General features: G+C 40.9%; 1 protein-coding gene across 11 annotated transcripts in view; it reads right to left on the reverse strand.

The window, feature by feature from the left end:
* RYR3 (ryanodine receptor 3) overlaps positions 1–24130 on the reverse strand; it is a 515713-nt gene that overhangs the window by 328415 nt on the left and 163168 nt on the right. For all 11 annotated transcript variants that reach the window (XR_008992553.1, XR_008992552.1, XM_057488647.1 and 8 more), the window contains exon 2: positions 17292–17411. Coding sequence is in view for 9 of the 11 variants with exons in the window: in XM_057488647.1 (XP_057344630.1) it covers positions 17292–17411 (120 nt within the window). In the remaining 2 variants the exon portion in view is untranslated. The remainder of the gene's footprint in view (positions 1–17291; positions 17412–24130) is intronic.

Genomic DNA, 24130 nt, shown 5'->3' on the forward strand with positions numbered 1-24130 from the left:
GTTTCTATCAAGGACACACATGTATAGATTTTATTTATTTATTTATTTATTTTTTACATGTATAGATTTTAAATGTGTGTATGTCTAGATCTTAAACATTCTGAGGGAAGACAGTTTGCCTACCTATGTTAAGAGCTACTGTCACGAAACAAGGTTAAAATATATAAAACCTGAATTAAAAAAAATTTTAAATAGTTTGCTCTAGTAAAGAATAGAGGGTCTTTCTGAAAATATGTACAGAAACTATACAAAATAGTTGAGTTCCAATTTTTAGATTGACTTTTCTAACAAAATCTGTTATACATATATTGTGAGGTGGTCAAAATTTAAACTTAGAATTGGAAAACTTTTTTTTGGAGTAGAAGGCACAGATGTCCTTATCTTTAAAAGAATTAAGTGAAGAAGGTCTCTTCTGATGCCTGACGAATCAACCTAAGGGTTGCACTATTCTAGCATTCCCCAATCTCTAGGTGCTTCTTCATTCTAGGGCTGAAGAGCTGCCCTGGGAGAACTGGCAGCTGTGGACGACCTCTACCACAGAGCAAAGAAACTTACTAAGCAGAAGCGCTCCAGTCATAAGCAGAGTGACTACAGTCTGATGCCATGCTGGCCTGAGGTTTACTCCAAGACGAGACTGAGTATTCAGAAGGAAAGGGATGGAATAAGTTGATCACATACAAGAAAAAGGGAGAAGGTTATCAAGTTATAGAAAGGAGTTGATATTTAAAAATATAAAAAGCTTCTATTAGGGAGTTAATTATTTACTTAGGAAGAACACTTGTTGAAATGTTTCCTACGTAAGGGAGGCTCCACTGCCACCTAGAAGCAGGAAGTCCAAATTGCAGGACAAATATTCTTTGGCAGAAGTCTTACTGAGAAATGCCAATCCAAAGACAGAAAGAACTAAAAATGCCCACAGTCACTGTTTATTTGCCCCATGCCTCAAATCCCAGATACTGGCTGGTTAATTGACACTGATCAACAGATCCACTGCAGTCTAACCTCTCCTAGTGATGCCACGGTTCTTCTCCTTCATGGAGTCAAAGAATGAACTTCGCAAACACTCAAAAGTAGGAGAGCAAGGCAGCAGCTTTTATTTAGAGAGAAAGAGAGAGGACAGAACTCCTGGTGGACAAGAGAACCTCCGGGGTGGTGCATTGTCTAGGGGTTTTATAGGTGGAGAGACAAAGGGCTAGGGATGTACACCTGCTAAGTGGTCCCAAAATGTTTATCTGTGAAGAGACATTAAGTTTCTTATTAGTCTTCCAGGTTATTTACAAGAAATTTACTGCTCTGATTTCCTCCCAGGATAGCAGATTCCTGGTCTGGGAGCATATCACTCAAGATTGCCTGCTTTGCTCCCAAGGTGGGCTGAGTTATTGTCTGTCTGTTAAAGAGTATGTTAAGAAAGTTACTTTTTAACAAATTGGGCTTTAAAATGGCAATCTTATTTTCAAGATGAAATCCTTCCTGTTTGTTTTGGGCTTGCTTGTTAAATTGCCCAGGTGGCAACTCACTTGAGAAGGGCTGGAGGAAGAAAAGCAGCGCCTGCATAAAGTTAGAAAAATAAACTGGGCACCCCAGCCTGCCAAAGCAAATCCCGCAATGGATTATCTTGCTTTGTTTCCCCACCCCCATCCCGGAGGCCCTCACCCTATTCTAAGCCCATGGTCCCTGTCTCACTAGGGAAGAATGTTCATTAAGTCAATGAGAGCAACAGTTGCAACATCAGTTATCTTTTTGATGATATTCAGTGATTTCTCACAAGAACTAATACAAATACACTTGTTTTGGAAGCATTAATACAGAAACATGGTGTCTCCAAGACTCTCCTGGGTAAGACCCGCTAACATTTCAGATACCTGGGACCCTTCCCCAAGTGGGTACTTTGAAAGACTATCCCAGGTGATTTTGAAGCAGAAGGTCTCGGACCCCAATTTGAGAGACATTGCAGAGCAATTGGACCAAACAAGTGAATTCAGATCCTTGGAGAGTAACTCATTCTTTTTTTTTTTTTTTAATTAATTAATTTTTTATTAAGGTATTATTGATATACACTCTTATGAAGGTTTCACAAGAAAAACAATGTGGTCACTACATTCACCCTTATTGTTGAGTCTCCCCTGCATACCCCAGTGCAGTTAATGTCCATCAGTGTAGTAAGATGCCACAGAGTCCCTACATGTCTTCTCTGTGCTACACTATCTTCCCTGTGACCCCACACACACCATGTGCACTAATCATGATACTCCACAATCCCCTTCTCCCTTCCCCACCCATCCCCTTTGGTAACCACTAGTCCCTTCTTGCAGTTTGAGTCTGATGCTGGAGAGTAATTGATTCTTAATCCACATCCTTTGTTAAGGCATGTAATTCATTAAGATATAAGAATTTCTTTCAGGTGAATAACCCAATAATTTGAAATCCACATGATTATTATTTTTATGATCTTGCCTGATATAGCCCCAACCAAAAGTAACACCAAGGCACCCTGGACGCCGGTACCCGGCAAGCATCAGTTGTTTCTGGCACAGTTGGGGAAAATGTTACCAAGAGCCTGGCAAAAATAAGTGATGCAAAGCTTGTGTTCTTTAAAATAAGGAAGAAGGGGCAGCCAAAGAATCAGAGACAAATGCTAGGCAGCTGGCTTATAAAACTGCCTGCTGGGAAAAGATGTAACTGACAGGCTGGATGGTTGATTTGGTTCTTGACTGAGCCAACTTTTTCTCTCTGTCTGGCACAGTCTGCATGAAAAATAACAAAGGTGCCAAAGATGTAGAAACTTGGAACACTTGCACCTGGAAAAAAAAAGCCATGTGAAGCAGCAGCAAATAATACCTACTGTTTATGGGCAGAGATGACTGAAAAAATGGCTCTTTATATGGTCCTAAAAATAGGTAGCCATCGACAAAACTCTAGCTGAACGCATAGCACAAGTAACACATGAGCTCTGTGGATCAGTAATGGGACCCTAAAATCCCTAGTTTTCAATAGGGGCTATCGTGCGATGCTATGAAATTGTTATTCTGAAGAGCCTGTGTACCAGCGAAAAGCAGAGACCAGGAAGGAGGAAAGGCGACACGTCAGAAAGGAGATGAAAACAGTGCGCATGCTCCACGCGCCGGGGTAAGTCAGGGGTACAAGCCTTAGCTAAAGGAGCAGCAAGGGGACAGCATGCTGTGGTCAGAATGAGGTGTGGTGGGCAGAAATAGCAAGGTAGTTGGGCTGGTGGGAAAGTCTAGTCTCAACCTAATGTTTATGTGTTAGTCTTGAGCTTGGTTTACTTTACTTTCCATGGGAGAAACAGTGACCTGCACAGCACCTCCCACATACTCCTTTCTTCTTCACTTACTCCCTCTGCCCTTGTGTGTGTGATGATGTGGCTGTCAAGAGAATGTAGAAACCATGTGAAGCTCTTCTTCATTATCAAGGCAATGGTGCTCAGTAGCTGCAGGACAGGAAATTTGTCTCGGCTTTTTCAGTGCATTAACAGGAAGGGGAGGCTGAGGAAAAAATTATGAGGCACCCATGAGAGCTGAGAAAACGTCAGGCTGGAGCTGAAGGCTGACAGAGCAGAGACAGCAGGTGCCCAGAGGTGGAGCTGTTCCCTCGGGTGCAACTGTCATGTGCCTCACTTCTCTGGGAAAACGACTAGCATACCGGGTCCTGCCTTGACTACAGCTCCCAATCCATGAGGCTCATGGACACAGATCTGAAGTGGGCACAGAGCTCAAGACAATGAAGGGCAAACACAACAGCTTGGCTTCCAAATGGTTTGGTTTTTTTCCCCCAGTGCCTCCTTCCCACTCTCAAACTGAATCCAAACCCCAATGGGGAAATGCAGTTTTAATTTTCCCCCCCTCATGGAGTTTTTGCTTTGATAGAAATAAGTACAATTTTTTTTTGGCAGGAGTATATGAATAAAATTTGCAATTAAAAAAAAAGACTTTGTGGAAATAAAGTTATAAGTATTTTCCTCCAATATGGAAAAAGTCCTCCCATGCCCTCATAGACAAATAGACTCCATCCCCTCCAACTGCCTTTCAGTGTCTGAGCTAAACTACTAACCACTAGATGTTTAGGCTTGCAAGGATTAGAGCTCTAGGCAAGGATTATTGTTACATGCTTCCATTTGCAAAGGAGGATACAGTATTCATCGCAGGTATTTTAAAATACGTACACAGGGCAGAGATTTAGTACTGCCAGTCAGCTTCATGAGTTCACTTAAGAAAAGCACTGCTTCAGTGGAATGGTAATAGAGGAGATTTGTCATCTACCTTCTTATCAGGAAGCATTCTAAGTATGGAGGATGGATAGTCATCAAAGTGCTCATTGAGCTGAGGAGATCTGTTAGATCCCAAACCTTCCCCCAAAGTCACTGATGCCTTTCATTCAGGGCAAGAGCCAGCTCTGATCATCACAAGGAAACCACTAGGAAGGAGACTCCATTTCTTCCTACTGGAACCCAGCCCACCATTCAGCATCTGATGAGCCTGGCCAGAAAATACTACGCCCAAAACTGCCTATGCCCGACCACCCAGGTTCACATGACTGAGCCTTGCCCTGAGTCCCTTCCTCAGCTCTGCTAGGTACCTCGCCCTGGTTTCTGAGATTCCCCATCAAGGAAATGAGGAGTAGGTGTTGCTGGACAGATTATGGCTTTTCCCTTCCTTCCCCTCCCATCCTGGAGAGCCAGGAGTTACTTCCCATACATAACAGTTGAGTTAACCTGGCACCTTGCGAGAGAATGAACACATTTATAGAAACTGACAGAGCAATGCCACCCCTCAAAAAGCAAAGTTCTTGCTCATGGTGACCTAATCAAATTCTATAACAATACATGTTTCAAATGAGCCAGTTGCTTTCCAGTGGCATTTGTCCTTCTGTTCTCAGTGAACAAGTTGGAGAGGAAAGCCATGCTTGAATTCCTATTTGACTTGTACATTTTGGGAAAGAAACAAGTTTATTCATTACTATAGTAACTGGAAACTTTCCCTGGGAGGCTGTAGGTAAATTTCAACTTCATGCTAATGAAGTCAAGGCTGTAGCTTTGCTTCCTTTGGTGGTGACATTTACACATGTAAGCTGACTAGCAACTTTGTTGTTAGTCAAACAAAGAAACAAGTGTGTAAGACCAATGGCTGCAAATTTGGCCCTCCCACAATTTTGGAAGTATGGTCTGAGGACCACCTATAAGAGAATCATGTAGTTTGTAAAACGGTAATTAAAAAAAATAAATAAAAGATTTCTTGCTCCACCCAAGACGAGGATGGTGAATGAGGGATATGCTTGGTCCCTCATTTGAAATTTGAAAACTACTGCCCTTCTGGGTGAGCTCGGTGCCAACCCCCTTGGACGCTGGCCAGGCTTATCATACTTGAGGATAAAGCAATCTTGACATAATTAACCTGGGAAATCAGGCAGTATGCAAAATGATAGCACTCATTCTTGAACTTAGGTAATCAGAGGCAGTTGTAGAAACTTTCTCATGAACATCAAAAAGTCCTTATCTTTCTTGGCTGTATGTTTCACAAAAACTACTCTTTAGCTACTTACTAGAGGTTTTGATGAATAATATTAAGCCTTCTCATTTCACTCAGTCTCAGAGATCACATTAATTTCTAAAAAAGTCTCATCTTCAGATAAAAGAAATAAAATTATTTGAACTTAGGTTCCACAGATTCTTAGGATAATAATTCAAAATTCAAGTCTCAAGTGGCTGCTCTTGGAATGAAGGTGAGTAGGGCGCCATTATTCCACCCTTGTGCTCTGAGGCAATAGTGCATTTGAAACACCCTCCACCGCCCCCCCCACCGCCCCGCCGACTACCACCAAAAAAAAAAAAAAGAGATGATAATTTGTTATATTTTCAAGTAGAAACATCTTGGGATGTATAATGAAGTGCTAAGTAGGTCTTGAGGCAGAAAGTCTTGATAAAAGAGCTCCAATAAGAAATGGATCATTAGGCCAAGGGTTTTTCGAATTTTGTTAACCACTCCATAGCTAAAAACGCAGTTGTTTGAGACAGTTGTACAAAAAGCTTTTTTGGATCGGTTTTCATCTTCTAAAGGCTTTGGATAAAGCTGAGTTTAAATGGAATGGAAGAAAAACCATCTGAAAACCAATAGAGAAGGCAGCAAAATCCTGGAATGACTGTGTTAGGAACACTTTGTAGTCATTCCCTGAAATAATAATTTGGATGAAGAATAACAAATTACTTATCTACACTGTTGTGAATTATTTAAAAACCACCTGTTTCTGTATGTCAGGACATTAAGAACAAACAAGAAATTGTTTGCCAATGATTCAGTTCATGTCATTTGTTCAGGTTACTGAAAAGAATGAAACTTTAAAGAATGAAACTACTGAATGAACTACTGAAAAGCAGAAATAAAGTTGTCAATTTAGATGTCTGGAAATCTTAACATCTAAAGCAGTTTTAAGCCTTTCCTTTACAAGACATTCTTCATGTGGCAGACAGGCCAAGCAGACCAGAGACGTTATCTGCACAACATTTTACAGTAAGCTGCAGGCAGAGCAAAACCAGATCTCTTGAGTCACTATCCAGCATTCTTAGTAAACAATAGCTTGATCTGTGAATTACAAATATGCACAGAACTTTAAAAGATCACATGAAAGGTCACAATCATGACTCAGGTTTTACCCCAGTTTTTAAAACACCCATGAGGAATAAAAATGATAGGTGTAGCATGGCTTGAGTTCTTAAAACTCAAGTTAGAACACAAATGTGAGGCATCATTTTTCTCTCATGTGAAAGCAACAACTAGAAAAGAGATGGTCTCCTAATCACAGGAAAAGAGAAAAAAGGGCAAGTCTTTGTGATCTAATTAGTAAGTTCAGGAGTTGGTGGAGGAAATAAAAATACTGCTAATCGAGACCAAAATAGCAGCTATTAGGTCTGAAGAGCAAAGTACTAAGTACTGCATAGGAGGCTGGGTATAATACCTGCTGATAATTCACCTGGGGCCATTTGCCTGCTGTGAACAAGTAAATGACAAATGAACAGCAGAGCTATCGTGCCACTTTACACCCTGAATAAATTCTTTGTGAAGATTTCCCCACTAAGTGTACAGACTGTCTTTAAATAAAGAGGACTGGTATTGCCTCAGGCAGATTAAGTTATCACGACAGTATTAATAATTCAGGTAGGAAGGAGGACAATATAAACGAGGCGAGATCTCAGAGTTGAAAGAGTGGACTTTTATTTTTAACTAGGTCCTTGGATCCAGCAAATGACAAATGCGTTAGTAAATTTGACATGTGCTACACTTGACTTTATGCTGTTTCTTCAGATATGTTTCCCTTCTCATCTCTGTGAAGAATAGCAGGGCATGAGGCTCAATGTGGATTTAGAAACTGCCTGGAAGAAAACAACTTAGCTGCTGATTGGGAAGAACTGGAATGTGGAGCCATGTTTTCAAGAATCTGAGGATCATTAAGAGTTGTATTCCAACCCTTCAACTTGGTGAATTCACATATGGACTACTGTGAAGATCCCTTTTTGCCCTTCCAACACAAAACAATAATAGTCCCTGGCCCAGTCTGAACAATAACCCAACGTAGAGTAGCTGCTCAATGCAAAGAGCCTACCCTGGTCCTACAGGACTATAGAGAATGTCCCAGCCTCCTGTATTCACCCCACATGTTGAACAGCAAGACTTGAACTTGCAAGCTTGCAAACTTGAACTTGTACTCTGGCAGCTAAGAGAAAAAGAACATCTGGTCTAATAGAATGACTGTCCAACTTCCATTTCTTGCATGCCACTGCATGTCCAGAAAACTGCAGGACAACACCTCCGAAGACTGGTACCTTTGTTTCTTTAGACAGCTGCCACCATGTAAGTTCTCTGCTGTAACATTTTTCTCTTCTGTATTCTCATTTCCTTAATGCCTTTGCCTTCCAGGCTCCTGCGCCACCCCTTTCCCCTTCTAAATGTACTGGAACACCTACTTCACGATCAACATGCCCATCATGCACTCTGCCTTCTCCCTGCACACTGCCTGAACAGACTGAAACTCAGAGTCTCCCATGGACCCCTCTTCCCTTGGGGATCTCTCAGTTATAGGATGCTCATTTTCTTATACCTCCAGTGACTCAGGGTTAGTAGGTACGGTTAGAAGGTACAGTTAGTAGGTTAGTTAGTAGTAGATCCCCTCCTATCTTTAGTCCTCTCCTCGGTCAGCTTAAATCCCAAGATTTCATGGTCTACTCTCCTAAACTCTCTTGTCTGTCATTTATCACATGCATCTAGCAATGCTTTGACCCTGGCTAAATTAACTCTCCACTTTCTTCATGCCTGTACTGGGACTGCTGAGGGCTGTTGAAGAGGACCCCATCCAGAAAATTGGTAGCACTACAAATTCATGGTCATCAACCTCAACTGGCCCCAGTGCTGGGCCCTCACACTGCTCAGCAATCCTACTATTCTTCTTTAGGCAGCTTTCCCCAAACTTCCTGCACAAAACCTACATAGCTACTCCCATCCTAACCTTACTTCTGTTCTATTCAATGGAATGAGTTCTTCCTTAACTTGAAGGTTAATTCCTCATCTCTGTTCTTAACACCAGTCCTTTCTGCTATATGAGCAATTTTCCTACTGAACCACCCCTTCCCTCTCCTTTATCTCCTCCTTCTCCAGCTGCATTCTCCCATGAGCATTTACATGCTTATGTCTTTCCTTTTACAAAAATCCCTCCATCCTCAGACCCTCTCCAGCTATCACTCTCTCTTTCAGATGTATCTGCACTGGTTGTCTTTGTTTTACGTTCATCTTACTCTTCACTCCCTCTCAGTTGGCTTCTGCCCTCACCACTCCATTGAAAGAGTTCTCACTAAGATTGCCATTGGCTGCCGTGTCGCTACATAAGTATTTAGAAGGGGTTAGGAAACACTTGCAGGATTTTCATCAAAACCAGGAAGGGCTACATCCCAAGACCAAGGCCTATATACTAAAAGTAAAGACAAAATTAACATAGACCAAGCCTTCACAAGATCAAGGAGAAACACCAATAACTTACTTGTTTGCTTGAACAAAATATAATACTCTCTAGGAGAAGGTAACAGAAACCAGAATAACTACAAAATACCACCTACAGTGTTCAAATACAATAAAAAATTATAAATATTCAGAATATAGGGAGTTGTGACTCATAATCAAGAGAAAAATTAGTTAGTAGGACTAGACAGGCAATCCAAATATTGGTATTAGCAGTCAAGTATTTAAAATAAGTATAATAAATGTTAATGAATTTTCAGGAAAGAATGGGAATAATGAAGAAGAGAAAGAGAATTTGAGAATGATATATAAAACCTTAGAAAACAACTAACAGAAATTTTAAAATTTAAAATATCTGAAATAAAAAATTCACTGGAAGGGGATAATAAAAATAGCCCCCAAATTTCAGAACTCAATTAAAAAAAACAAAAAACAAAACTAGAAGATCAATGAAACTAAACAAAACCCAGGCAGGATAAATTAGAAAACTACCCTCAAACATATTACTCAAACTGAAAATCAAAGATTTTCTGAATCTTTGAAAAGATTCATCCCAACTTCTTTGTGAACTTCTGTTTCATATATTAAGATGCCTATCAACATTTTCTCTTGGATGTCTTACAGGGCTTTTGAATTCAACATGCTGAAAATCAAAGATAAAGAAAAAAGTCTTAAAACTGCCAGAGAAAAAGACTTCTTACATACAGAGGAACAGTGATGAGAATGATAGCCAACTTTTATCTAGTTTAAAAAAAAGTTGGGGGAGGAGACCAAAAGACAATAAAATACCATCTTTAAAGTGTTAAAAGAAGAAAAATTAAACCAGGATTTTACATTCAGAGAAAACATCCTTCAAAAACAGGAAGAAATAAAGACATTCTCATTGAAACAAAAGCTAGGAGAGTTTGTTTCTAGCAGACCTGCACTACAAGAAATGCTAAAGGAAACTCTTCAGGCTGAAGGAAAATGCTACCAGATGGAAATCAGAATCTAGAGGATGAAATGAAAAGCACTGAAAATAGTTATTATGTGGATATTGTAAAAGACTATTTTTTCCTTTTCATAATTTCCTTAAGCAACAATTCATTCTTTGAAATGAAGTATTGTACTTTATATAAATTGTAGAAATAAAGCACAGGACAATAATAGCACAAAGGATGAAAGGAAAATGGTATAATACTAATTCAAGGAAGACTGTGACAAGGATTTACCTTATAATCTCTAAAAGAACTACTAAAAAATAATACAAAGGGATTGAGCTAAAAAAAAACCAATGGAATACTAATAAATTTTATGATTTATCCTAAAAAGGCAGATAAGAAATTTTTTATTTATCCTAAAGAGGCAGAAAAGGAGAAACAGGAAGAAAAACTAGAAGGTACAAAAGAAATCAAATAGAAAGATGGTATACTAAAACCCAACAGTATCAATTATTACAATAAATGTAAGTGGACTGAACACTCCAATAAAAGAGCAGAGACTATAAAATGGTGAGGGAGTAACACCTAACTATATACTGTTTATAAAGGACATGCTTTAATAGAAGGGCATAAACAAGTTGAAAACAAAACAATGGAAACATGCATACCATACAAACAGTAAGCACAATAACATTTATATGAGTTAATATTAAAGTGTACTTTAAGACCAAGGATAAATAGGGACATTTGATAATAACAAAAGGATCAGTTCATCAAGAAAATAAGCAAAAATCCTAAACATGCATATACTTAAGAATATACACCTGATAAGAGAGCTTTAAAATACATGAAACAAAACTAACAGAACTAAAGGAAAATAGAAACAAATCCTCAATCAGTTTTTAATACCTCTTTCAGTAATTGAAAGAATGTATAAATATAATCAAGTAATGATGTAGAAGATTTGAACACCACTATTAACCAGGTCAACATTCCTAAAATACTACATCCAACAACTGGAGAATACAGAGTTGTTTTAAGTACGCATGGAACAGTAACCAAAATAGACCATATGCTCGCTTATAAAATAGTCCCAATATATTGCCAAGGATTAAAATCTATTATATATACCTACAATATATGTTCTCTGACCATATCAGAATTAAATGAAAATTCAGTAATAAAAATCTACAAGCCAGTGATTCATTTTATTTTTTAGAACCATCCACTCATCGCTTAACATTTTTCATGTAATTTACTCTCTCCTTAATATTTCACTTTAAGAAGTTACATATGTCCTGCTGATCCTCAAATCCAGGTCTTCAAAAATATTTCAATAAATACATGGGTAACTTAACTGAGTCAAGCAACAATTCCTGAGGACCTAAGGTGGGTCTGACCCTGTGCTAGGGATCACAGACTATCGCTTAAATAGCACTTCGGGTTTATGAGGCACTGCTGTAAGCCCTCTATAATTACGAACCCATGTAATGGATGCTTCATAATAATCCTATGAAATGTGCTAGGGATCACAGACTATCGCTTAAATAGCACTTCGGGTGTGACAGGCATTGCTATAAGCACTCTGCAGTTATGAAGCCATGCAACTGAATCTTCAGAATAATCCTATGAGATGGGTACAGTTTTAAAGATGAGGAAACTGAGGCAGAGAGGTGAAGTCAATTGAACCGTGGTCAGACAGCTATTAAGCAGTGAAGCCTGAACTGCAGCCCAGGCAGGCTGGCTCCACAGCCATGTTTCTTCACTGTTGTGATATATAGCCTTCAACTCTTCTGGTGGGAAAGGGGAGTAAGGATAAGTAAACTACTGTAACTCAATGAAGGAGATGTTTACTCCCCTACCCCCCATTTACAGTGTTTATATGCCTTATAGCCCAACACAGAGGCATGTAGAAATCTTCCTTATGCTACTTTATAAACTTATGTCCAAGAATACCTGATCATCTCATTTATACAGTAAAAAGTTAGCTATAAAAATTTTAACCTTGCTTCATGTGCTCTCTCAGAAAATTTGAATTTTAATAATTTCTACTTGATTTAAGCAAAATACATATTTCTAACTTTGGAATGTCAGATATTCACAGGACAGATGCAGGAAGTTTGTGGGAGGGGGTATGGCGATCTGCCCAGGTATTCTTAAAATCTGTCTACCACATGGAGAAATATGGCTGCTTTATCCTTGATTGAGTTGGATCCATGTACTCTTTAGTGCTGAATACTATAAAATTACAGACTGACTCAAGTTTGGAATGAACATCTTCAGGAAGTCATCTAACTTTGTCTAAATTCTTGTACTTTTATTCTCGGCAAATCAGGCCAATATTTGCTTGGTAGGGTTGTAAAGATTAAATGAGAGCATGTAAGCAGCCACTGCAGTACATGGCATAGAGTACATGATGCCTGATAAATGTTAAAAAAGAAAAAAAGTTCAAAATTTCAACTTATAAGTCTCTTTATATTCTATGACAGGGGAGGTTTTTTTTCTTTTTTTATTATTCATTTTATTATCATTAATCTACAATTACATGAAGAACATTATGGTTACTAGATTTGACAGGGGAGTTTTTTGAAATAAGTTTTATAATAGTTCAGACTTTCATAAGATCTCAAGTGCATAGAGAGAACCATACACTAAAAAAATACCAACCAAAAGTTCAAAAGAGAGTGTAAAACCTCAGGGTAAGCCTCTGTCTCTGCAAATTTACACAGGCTTAGTTTTTTAGGAGTAAACAGTCAATCTATTTCTGAGCCAAAAAAGATAAAAATAATAGAAAATAAGTTATTTTTAGTCTAGGATTCTATCTGAATTTATGACATCTACATAATGATGTTTGCCAAACACAGATGTTTAATCTTGGCTCTTATGAGCCTATATAACTTTTCAGGAACCACAGCAGACTATTTTTCATTTTTAAAACAGGAGGTGAAAACAATAGGAATAAAATTTCCCCTGAAAATTTTTGGATTTGAAACTGGATTTTTTTCATTTGAATAAATCATGATCAGTTAGACAAAGTGTTCTCAACAGAGAGGTGGAACTTCATTTTGAGATAATTAGAGTCCAAAGACTAGACAAGCCACTGGCTTTTAAAGGGCACTAGGGTAAATTGTTTCACTTCACCGATTTCAGTTTCATCATCATTGACATTAGTAAGACAAACTTTGGTCTGTTGAAACTGGTTTTAAATAACTGATTTTAAAGTTCCCATATCTGTCCTACTTTTTTATGACCTATATATAACTAAGGAAAGTGAAAGTTACAACTTGGAAAGTGTTGGGGTTCCAGACACATCTGACAAGGCCACAGTAGCTAAATAATTGTCATAATCAATGAAGATTACTGTGTCACATGGCTTAGGAAGTTATTTTGTCCTTCTGCATGAGGATTTGACCTTCACTTAACTGTCCAGTTTTGTTGGGACCTGATAAAACTGATCTGTTAACTATGTGACTAGAGAGCACGGCTCATGGGGAAAACGATCCCTGATTGATAGCCTATGTCTGGACTGGGAAGACTACCAATACCTTGCAGGAAGCCATATCTTTGTGATTCCCCAAGTATGAAAGCTCATAGTTGGGGGGTAGTCCTCTGGGGGACCCCAGAAGCTAAGTCTGTGGAGTTAGCTCCTGTGGTACATCAGGACATGGTGGCATTCATAACTGCCTGATGTGGACCTGGTCTCTTCGTCCCTGAGCTGTCCTCTGGGGCGGAGGATTCAGAAGCCAACCCTGACTGCTGCAAGGATTCCTCCATAATGAAACACAGAACACTCCCCAGCAAGGAAGCTGTGGTTCCTATCCTACTGAGCAGACTGGGGCCCAGTGGCCTATGAATCTTAGGAGTCTGGATGTTCAGTTGAACCAAACAAGACCACCTCCTCTCCCCAGCTGGCACAGCAGATACAAAATAGATGAGATAATGTTAAGGACCAAAGGAAAAATAGTACTCCTGGTTCCTGGAAGAAAATTTTCCACCTAAAAATGACAGTAAATAAACATTTTCTACTCTTGATTAAATAAAGCAGCACCATTTCCTCTCCATGTTTCCTGGTCTCTATTTATAATTCTGTATCTTTCCTATAAAACCAAACACCTTTTAATTCCTGGAGCTGTGCTCCAGAAATTTGAAAGGGAAGCTGAATAACAGTGCTTCCATCTATTAATACCTGCAAGTTTCAGGACACCTTCAAAGAAGAGTGGGCCATGGCAAACAGGAATCAAAGTCACAGGCACTTTCCAAAGTGCTAAATAAGTCTCGTGTCCACAGAAGTGTTGATCGGCTTCTGCTTCTTACTTTTCTACCCTCTCACCCCTTGCTTCAGTATGCTCTCCTTTTCTCAGGGGTCATACACTAAGAATATCTTTTGACATCATATCTCTTCTTTCTCAGAGGCCCTTCTTCTCCCTAGAGTTCATCTCAATTTTCTCTCTCTGAGTCTCAACCAGCTTGAAATACCCTTGATTAAGAATGCCCAGGTTCATTGGTTGATTCTGCAGCAGGCTGTTAAAAATGGTATTTGATGTCTGTGCCTCATGCCCAGTGCCAGGCTTGGGAATACACCTTCTCACTTCATTGTGTGATGAAGTTAGCTCCCAAGGTTGTGACATTTGAAGGTAGAGAATTAGGGGAAATAAATTGAATGATGGTAGAGAATGAAGCGAAAAGGGAGGGGACAGGCCAGAAGAGATGTGCACGTAGTTGTAGCTGCCTAAAGACTGAAGCCACAGAAAAGGAGTTCATCTAGCAGGCTTCTCCCTGGAATGGTGACAGGAAGTTCTGAGTACCTTCTCTATCCTTTCCATGAGCTTGATCCTGGTTTTCTGTGAGAATTCCTCAGGGTGAAGGTTCCTCGGACTATACATGAGATACAAGCTCATTCAGTGATAGTGCACACACAGCAGTAATGACTGCTGTATCTTTCTGTGCACAGTTCACACTCCTGACACCATTAATTCTTCTCCTGGACATTTATTCCAGGAAGCAAAAGTAAACCCACAAAACCACATGAATGATTTTTAAAAAATAACCATGAAGCCCACATAGTACCATGGAACTGACTGAAACATTAAAGAAAAAAGCAGAATGTCTGAATATGGACTGTGAGTACAACTTTGAAAACATACAGGTGCATGTAGGCAAAGGCCAGAATGAAAATAAAAAATGAAGAGTTATAGCAATGTGATAAAATTATGAAGACTGTTATATATCTTTAAAATCCTTCAGCCTTGTAAGCTTATTTTAAATTAAAATGAAAAAATAAGAGCAATAACTTAGCCAAATGGGTGTTAAGAAGGATATTTTCTCATCCCTAGTGCTTTTATAAGTGATACTGTTTGTTAACTTTTTATACCTTGGGGATACAAAGCATTGTAGAGTTAGGTCAGAATATGTAGTTGTTTTTAATCTGGTTTAGGTAAGATTAGATTCTAATAGCCAATGGTTATATATAGTTTACTATATGCTAGGCAAGTTATATTTGCTAGGCACTTCACATGTAAAAGCTCATTTAATCCTAGTAAAACCTTACTAGATAATTACAATTAAATTCCCATTATGCAGATGCAGAAACTAAACTCAGAAAGGTAAGATACCTTGGTCCAGGTACTGGCTTAGCTGGGAGTGGTAGAGACAGGATTCAAACTCTGCCAGTCTGGCTATACAGCCTGTGCCCTGAACCACTGTCCCAGTGCCTCCTGCCCCAGGGGATGACAAGAAAATGGTACCACTGGCTTCAAATTCAGACCAACACTCCTTCCACTGCACCAGAGCACACCTCATCTGGCAGATGAGAAGTGAAAGCACGGCCGAGTGACTTGCCCGTGGCCTCATGACTACCTAACAGTTTAGAATTAACTTCTTGACTTCCAATCTAATGATTTTACTAACCCAGACTGCTGGGAATGAAAAGAAAATACTTAGCTAGGAACAAAAGCAAATGAGAAAAGACTTCAGGGAAATCAAGTCTAAGACCTTTAAAAGATAGAAAGTCTTCCTTGTCTCTTTGCTCTGCCATTTATTTAACTGTGACTCTGTCCTACCAGTACTGGTCACTCGTGCCACTGACATGTCTGTATTCGTGGACCACTGCCCTACGTGAGAGGGAGAAGGCCTGGCGAGGAGGAGAGGGGCTCTGGAGAGCTCTGGCCATCACAGTGCACATCTAGCATTCTAGGACTCAGGCAAACTGTTCGGGTGTGTCTGGGTTGTGTGTGTTTGTGTGTGGAGAAATGACAGGCCAGTCAGGTGTGCCTATTGAAAAATACAGTAACCATTTTGATTAAAAAAGATGGTTCTGCAAGAAAAAGGTGAGCTTGTGGGGTGTGATCATTAGCTGTGTGTCAACTTGGCAAAATGATAGTGCTCAGTTGCTTAATGAAACAACAATCTATGTTTTGATGTAAAGTTATTTTATGGATGTTGTTAACATTTGCAATCAGTTGACTTTAAGGCAATTACCTTTGATAATGTGGATGGGCCTCACCCACCAGTTTTGAAAATAAAACCTTATGAAAATAAAATCTGAGGTTTCTTGGAGAAAAATTAATTTGCCTCAAGACAGCTTTAACTCTAGGCTGAGTTTCCAACCTACTGTTTGACCTCCAGATTTTAGATTTGCCAGCTCTAATAATCACATGAGGCAATTCCTTAAAATAAATCCATGTCCATCCATCCATCCATCCATCCCTTTATCCATCCACTCCCCCACCATAACTCCACCTGACATACAGATCATGAAGAGAAACAGAAACAGTCTGAAAATGGAGGAAGAAAAGTTTGGCTGAAGAGAACATGATGTTATATGCCACCATGCAGTCAGGGACCGAAGCAAACATTCCTCTCTGCCCCCAGGTGACCGTGGGCAGGCGGTTCTAACAGTCTCAGTGCAGCCAGCACTCAAAGTGGGGTGCTTGCTGCAAAACGCAGACCCAAGCACCCAGGAGTCCCTGTAACACTAAGATGACAGCTGGGAATAAAGAACATGCACTCAGATTTCTAGGAATTAACAACAAGGAAAAGTGTTCTGGGAGGACTAAAAGAATGTGCTGTGAGGGCTGACAGAGAGCCCAAGGCTGCCATGTCCTGCTGAATGGTGACAGACAAGGTACCTCAAACTCTGCACACTGCTCTTGGGTCTGGTGCACCATTTCCTGGACTGCAGAGAGTTTTGTTTGAAATCTGATTGGCTTCCCATTTTAAAAATAAATGTGTCCTTTCAAATTTTTTCCTCATCTTCCTCATCACCCTCATCACTATATCCCGACAGCCCCTTACTCTAAATGACTGCTTGGGAGGCCGAGGGTAAAGGCACAGGCAGGCAGGCAGGGAGTCCTACCTTAGCTTCTGATGTGGCTTCCAAGAAGCACAGGCGATTCCCAAGTCCCTCAGCAGCCAGGCAGAACTTCCTTTGCTCCTTGTGAATGTTCGCGATGCACTGGAGAACGACTTCATCTTCCTGCCAGAAGAGACACAAATGTGAGGGTCCAGGGACTGACTCCCCTTGTGGAACCAGGCCCCCAAGTTACTTATCGGTGCTGAGAAGCACAAGTTTCTGAGTATTATATAAATAAAGGAGAGTTTGTTGTTGACAATGCATAACTGAGCACCTCCTGAGTCAGCTCTAGGCAATTCTGGGGTGGAGTTGGCAGGAGCAAGTGGGTGGAGCAGACGCACTACATACATACACGGCATGCACCCTGCTTCTGAGATGTACAAAATGCATGGGATCCAGGTGAGCAGATAATTCAACACCTTGGTGAACAGAAAGTAAATGTAAGCAATGTCTCCAAGTAAACAGTAAGAATAAAACAAGATGTGATTGAAGGGAACAGAGATGACAGCAGAGATCAGAGGGAAGTGGGAATCATAGAGGGAAAGTAATTTTGGGTCAGGCTGCAGAGGAGTCCAGAGACATGCTTTGTTGGGGGAGCGGGTGTATGTGAAGGGCAACACATTTGCCAGAGACGACAGGAGGCAGCCGTGGAGGGTAACAGCAGATGAGTTCTAGACTTACAGGAAGGGAAGAACTGAAAGCAGACTTGAGGACACAGATTGGACAGAGGACCTGAAGGGCGGGTGGAGGAGCCACTCCGGGTTCCTGGGGAGGAGACTACTCCCATGCAGCCCTCCTGAAGTTCAGAGAACTCATTTGAATGACGTTCCTTTTGTTGATGATCCAGAAATGAGGCTGGCCTCTGTTTATACTAATATGTTCACCTCTTGCACAACCGTGCCTGAGGCTGGGAGGAAAGCCTTTTCCTTAACCGATTCCACTCTGGCCCCTCCAACCTGTCAGCCTACACACTCTCTCCACCACCACTTGGCTTTGGGTTTCAAACATCAAAAAGATTGGCAGTGCGGTAAGTTAAAGGAATAACCAGAAGACAGCCAGTTGGCACTTTCTCCTTAGCCACTACTGTCCTGTTCCCGTCTCATCCCCATGTTCCCTCATGTTAGCATCTGTTCCACAGTATATCAGAGGCAGCGTAAACAGAAACAGGTTTTCTTAAAAGGTGTCTGCAATGTGCCTCGTCATACAGAAGAATATAATCTTTCCACCCAGTGGGAAGGTGAAGAGATCCAATACTAGCAGATCCCAACAAAGATACCTGGTGGCGCCAGAGACGGGGCAGGAGCTGTAGAAATGTGAAAGACCACAGATCACAGAGGTATCAGAAGGAGATCAAGGAGAAAATAGCTCCTCAGTTTCACTAGTACTGAAATGTCACTTCAGTTGAGTCAGTAATAAATTCAAGAACCTCTGCTTATAGTGAAGTCAGAATTCATGGCTTCATGTGAACTGAGACAGAAGAAAACTTCAGAATATCACTACTCTCAAGAGGACTCAGGGAAATCTGAAGAGAATGGAGTTTTTCCCCAGGTCTCCCCCAGATCCTACAGTGACCAGGAGCGACACTATCCTCCTAAGGGCTCAGGCCACAGGGGAGTACTCCGTTGTCACAAGGACCCTGGGGCACTTCAGGGCACTCCGTGCACTGTGAAACCAGCATGTGGGAGTTAAATGATCTCTTACAAGAGGCAGTCCTCAAAAGATATTTTTCTGCCTGAAAGGTCAAGATGACCCCCTACTGAAAAATACATAAGTATCTCCCACCTACACACAATTTGTGAGTGAAAAACAGGCATTTGGAAACCACAGGGGTGTGTTTATGGACCAGACTTTTCATGAACCAGTGAAAGTCAAGAAAGTTTTCTCTTCAGTGCTCACCTCAGAGAATCTCTTCCCAGGGTCTCATTTTCCATGCCCTTTGCACCTCAAGGTACCCAGACCACCTGGGTTTGATTTTGCATAGGTGCATTTCTATCTTCTGAAATTTACCTGTCTTATAATTCACATCCTCATAACCCAGGCTGCTGGTCACCTTATGCAATAAAGAAAGCAGCCATGGCTCAATAGCCATTTGCTGGAGAACAGCCAGGCACGAGCACTTTCCTAGGTCGGCCCTCTGGGTGACACACAGATGGGTGTGGGACTCTGAGCCAAATTTACTCTTCTCCAAACACTCACTGTTCTCTACATGCTGTCTGGAACCGTATGCTCAGTGCTGACCTGGCTGCAGACACCACCTGGAGTGGCAGCCTGAACCTGCTTCTGCTCCAGACAGCAGCCATCATCTCCACTAACCTTCGACAGACAGACATCTGGAGGCTTCCAGTACTTGACACTGAAATCTTTGCACCACAGTTCCATTTGGAATCACGAGATAATTCAACCCATCTCAGTACTCTGCTCCCTCCATAATGAAACACAGAACACAAGCCCCTCCAGTTGCCAGCCCTACCTAGTCTGCTCACACTGTACTGATGTATACTTTCTCTTCTCCTATTGTCTCTCTTCCCCTCTCCCTTTTCCTTTGATCAAATCTGGGTATTTCCAGAGGAGGCCATCTCCAAGGAAGCCCCTTTAATTGGAAGCTGCAAATTCTTTTGCATCTGTATCTCTCCCCAGAAGCTTGACTTCTCCTCACATCCCCCAATGCTGAATTCAGACTATTACTCTTGTCCTCTGGTGCAAAAACTTCTAATCTGAAGTAAGTAATAATCAATCTCCACATCTTTGGCAATCCATCACCAACCTAGTTAATTCTCCCACCATTTACCTGACTCTTAAAGACATTCTGAAAATCTGATAAACATTTTTGAGTGAATCCAGCACACATTTATTGACTACCATCGAATGACAAAGCATTGTGCCAGGACACTGTGGCACATACTAGGTTTTATAAGACAAGATCTGTTAATACTGTGATAATGGGGCTGACAGCTGAAAGGCCAGCTCACGGCCCTTTTCTATTCCACTCCAGCCATCATCCGAGTAACCTCAAGGTTTATGTGGACAATCTATTCAAAACACACACCTTGACCTAACTACTCCCACTCTGTTTTAGTGGCACCCTTAACATAAGCATTTCCTGTCATAACCTAGAAAAATTCCAATTCTAAAATAAAAAACTCGACTATGTTACCCTCTGAACCCAGTCTTTCCTTCCTCATTCTCTGACTTGCACTATCCTTGCCCTCCTTCATCGGGACCTCTAGTCGCTAGAGTGTGCCGCCACCTCCAGTGTTCCCTCTACCCCAAGGAGGAGAAAGACTGAGTTTTTTGACAGAGAAAATAATACAACTCTGAGGTTTTGTTCTGCTATGAATGTATGGTTTTTTTTTGTAATTCATTTTCAGTTTGTTTGAACTCTGATTTCACTGGAAAAGATCATTAAATTTTCCCTTTCTGTAGGACCCACAGCAGATTCTACTCAGTCAATATCAAATAACCATATGTCCCATCTATAAGAGAAAGAAAGATAAAGAAAGAAAAGAAATTGCTAGGTCAGAGGGCACAGTAACCAGTAACAGCAAGATGTTTCAGACCTAACTTGTCCTTACGGGTGAGGGACAAGAATTCTTAAAGTCTTAAGGAAATAGTATCTGTAAGATCACATAAAGGTTTCCTGCTTTCTACCAAATAAGTCAAAAGGTCTCTGCCTGGCTTGTAAAGTGCCCCCTGCCCCTGCCTCGAGCATTCTCTTTCCTTCTTTCCTGCTGCTTGTCTCCTAAGGAAGTCTTGCCCAGCATCCATAAAATACTCCCTCTCAAAACCCTTCAGTTCCTTTATCCAACTCTGGATTCTAGTTCTTGTACCTTTCAGAGGAATCCTTCCCATGTTCTCTTTCTCCTGCCATGTCTAAATACAGGGATTGCTCATGGATAGTTCTTTGTCATATTCCCTCAGCAGTCTCATCCATTCTTTAGGCTTCTAGTTTCATCTTGAGGAATTGTGCCATCTGTACCTTCAACCTGGTGACACCTGAAGATTGCAAACCTCCACCTCTTCCTGACTTACTGTTATTCTCTGGACTTACTAGCACCTTGGACTAGTATGTCCCAATGCACCGGAAGACTTCCTCTTCAGTCCTTCTGGATTCCCCATGTTTGTTAATGACAAATCCAAATGCTCAGCCATCCAGGCTCGAACATCCCCTCCTGTCTCTGAGTCTTTCCTCCCTCTTATAGGACAGCAAATGCGCCAGAGGAAGGAGACTGGAGCGCTAGAGACCAAGACAAGATCACTTGACCCAGAGCACTCTTTCCCAGGGTTGTTACCAGAGGCACAGCTCTGACCTCATCATGCCCCTGCCGACAATCCGTAATGGCTCTCCCTCCACTGTCTACATAACAAATACAAATTACTTGAGCTAGCTTAAGAGGACCTTCACTTTCCAACCCATTTTCCCAACTTCCTTCCTGTACAATTCCTTTGCTTTCTCTATCTCCATGCCCTTATTACTCATGCTGTCTCTACTTCTAAAGCTGCCCTATTTGCCCATGTTGGTATATTATCTATCCTGCCCAGCTTAGCGTAAATACCACATTCTTGTATGAAGCCCTGGGTAATCACTCTTCTCTCAAAATTTCCATAGCAATACCACCATATTCTCGCTCATGGTTATTTACATGCATACCTTATCCCCAGCTATATTATATATTTTTAAATGGCTAACATTAACTGATCCCCAACTCAATGACAGGTGTGTGCTTTATGTGCAATAACCCATTTAAGTTTCACATCAACACTATGATGTAAATACTATTGTTCCCTCCATCTGACAAATGAGGGGCCCCCTATACAGAGCAGTGAAGTAACTTGCTAACATCTCATGGTGGCAGCGGGTAGAGTCTGGTTTGAAATCCAGGCTGTCTATCAGTGCTCTCACACCTCTGTCATTGGCTTTGTACCTCTTGAAAGCAGGATCCACATCTGGTTCACATTTATCCCTGTCAGGATTCTCACTAGCCTGGAGCCTTATGCACATTATACACCCAATTATCATTTATTGAAAGCACATATTTTTACCTTGTAACCCCAGCTAATTAGAAACTCTAGCAGAGCAGAAAACAGCTACCCCATCCAGGCTGGGAACATAATGTGTTTTGTAAAAACATGTTAACTGATTAGTATGTGGCATCAGATTAAAAGAAGAGATTTCTTTACTCTTATCCATATACTAACAGTTATTGTAGAAAGGGTCACTGTTTCATGGATGAGTCAGAACTGATTAATCTCATAAGAAAAGAACAGATGTTGACATAAAACTTAATGGGGAATAAGCAAAAATGAGGCTTTGGGAGTCCATTTCAGAAGTTTTTCTTTTCTGTTGCTTAATAATTATTATTGATCATTTTATCAACTATGCATTCAATGCCAGACCCCCTGCTGAGATTTCCCCCTAGATTATTTAACATTTACAACATACTATTTTAAGGAGGAGGAAACAAAACTCAGAGAAATTAGGCAATTTAATGAGTGAATATTTAATGAACAGTCATTATGTGCCATCCTGTTACAGCATGTCAGTTTAATCCTTACAACCACCCTAAAGACAGGTACTCATATTCTCTCTTTACAGATGAAGAGATTGGGTCACAGGGAGGTTAGTTAACTTGCCTAGCATCACACAGCATGTAATAAATTCTGACCTTCAGCCTATGACTGTCTGAATCAAGAGCCTGTCCTCTTTACCACGGTGCCAAACTGGCTCTTACCCCAAGAGACTGACCTTAGCAATAGGTCTGAATTCATGTCTTCCTGACTCTAAGGCCCAGGGTGGTGGAGTTGATAAAAATAGATAGTTCCTAAGCCTCTCACATGGCCATACAACATTGGTATGTCGGTCCAAATAACAGAGCACAGTGCCAGAAAGCTAAGAGTTGAAGAAAGCAAAGTTTTCTGTGCCCAATGACTCTAACACTGGAAGGAGTGAACATCATCCCAAAACTTGTAACAAAGGAGAAAAATGACAAAAATCTAGGTATATCATATGTCAGCATCCTTCCAAGCTACGTGTTTCACAAGTACCGGCTATTCCTGTCATAGATTCAGCTTGTGGGAGTGCTGAGTGATTGTTCCTGAACAAGGATATAAAGCCTTCGGCTCTCTGCTTAGATTTCATGTTACCACAGCTCATCTCTGACAAAGGGGAGCTCTTTCTGTACCCCTTCAGCTAAAGAACTTTGAACCTGAAAATGAATGGATCATGCCTATTGCATCCCTATGGCTCCTTTCTTACAGGCTGCCTCTCAGACACAATGACCATGCTCGCCATCTCTGAGTTGACGGCTGGGGGCTTCTTGGCTCCCCTTCTTCTCTCTGGGTCATTTGCAAAGAACTCTTCAGGACAAAACAAAATGGCTGACAGCCCTATTTAAGGTAGCTAATTAGGCAGCTGATGACAGCCCTATAGTTAGATCTGCACATCACTGCTACCAAGACGCTCGTGAGCAGGGAACACAGTCTCTTACCCCAAGAGACTGATTTTAGCGATAGGTCTGAATTCATGCTCTAAGGCCCAGGGTGGTAGAGTTCAGCAGATTTCACGGTCCCCCTCCAAGCGCAGATATTACTGCAGAGGAAAACCCATAACCATTTCTTGTTTAAAAAAGAAGATATCTCAAGACAAATGCTGGGCATAGAAGCCACAGGGCATAAATATGTAAAGAAGTAAAAAGCTAACCTTTTCAAACAATAAGGCTTCTCTCTCACTTACCAACTTCACATTTCCCTGTATGGCCCCGGAAGATGACTGGTTAGCCAGAGACGGGTAAGATTCCTCAAGGGAGGAACAACCTAAGACAGGCACAGTCGCAGGGGGGCCATCA

Source organism: Manis pentadactyla, chromosome 11, assembly GCF_030020395.1.
Source record: "Manis pentadactyla isolate mManPen7 chromosome 11, mManPen7.hap1, whole genome shotgun sequence".
In the NCBI taxonomy this organism is placed as follows: Eukaryota; Metazoa; Chordata; class Mammalia; order Pholidota; family Manidae; genus Manis; species Manis pentadactyla.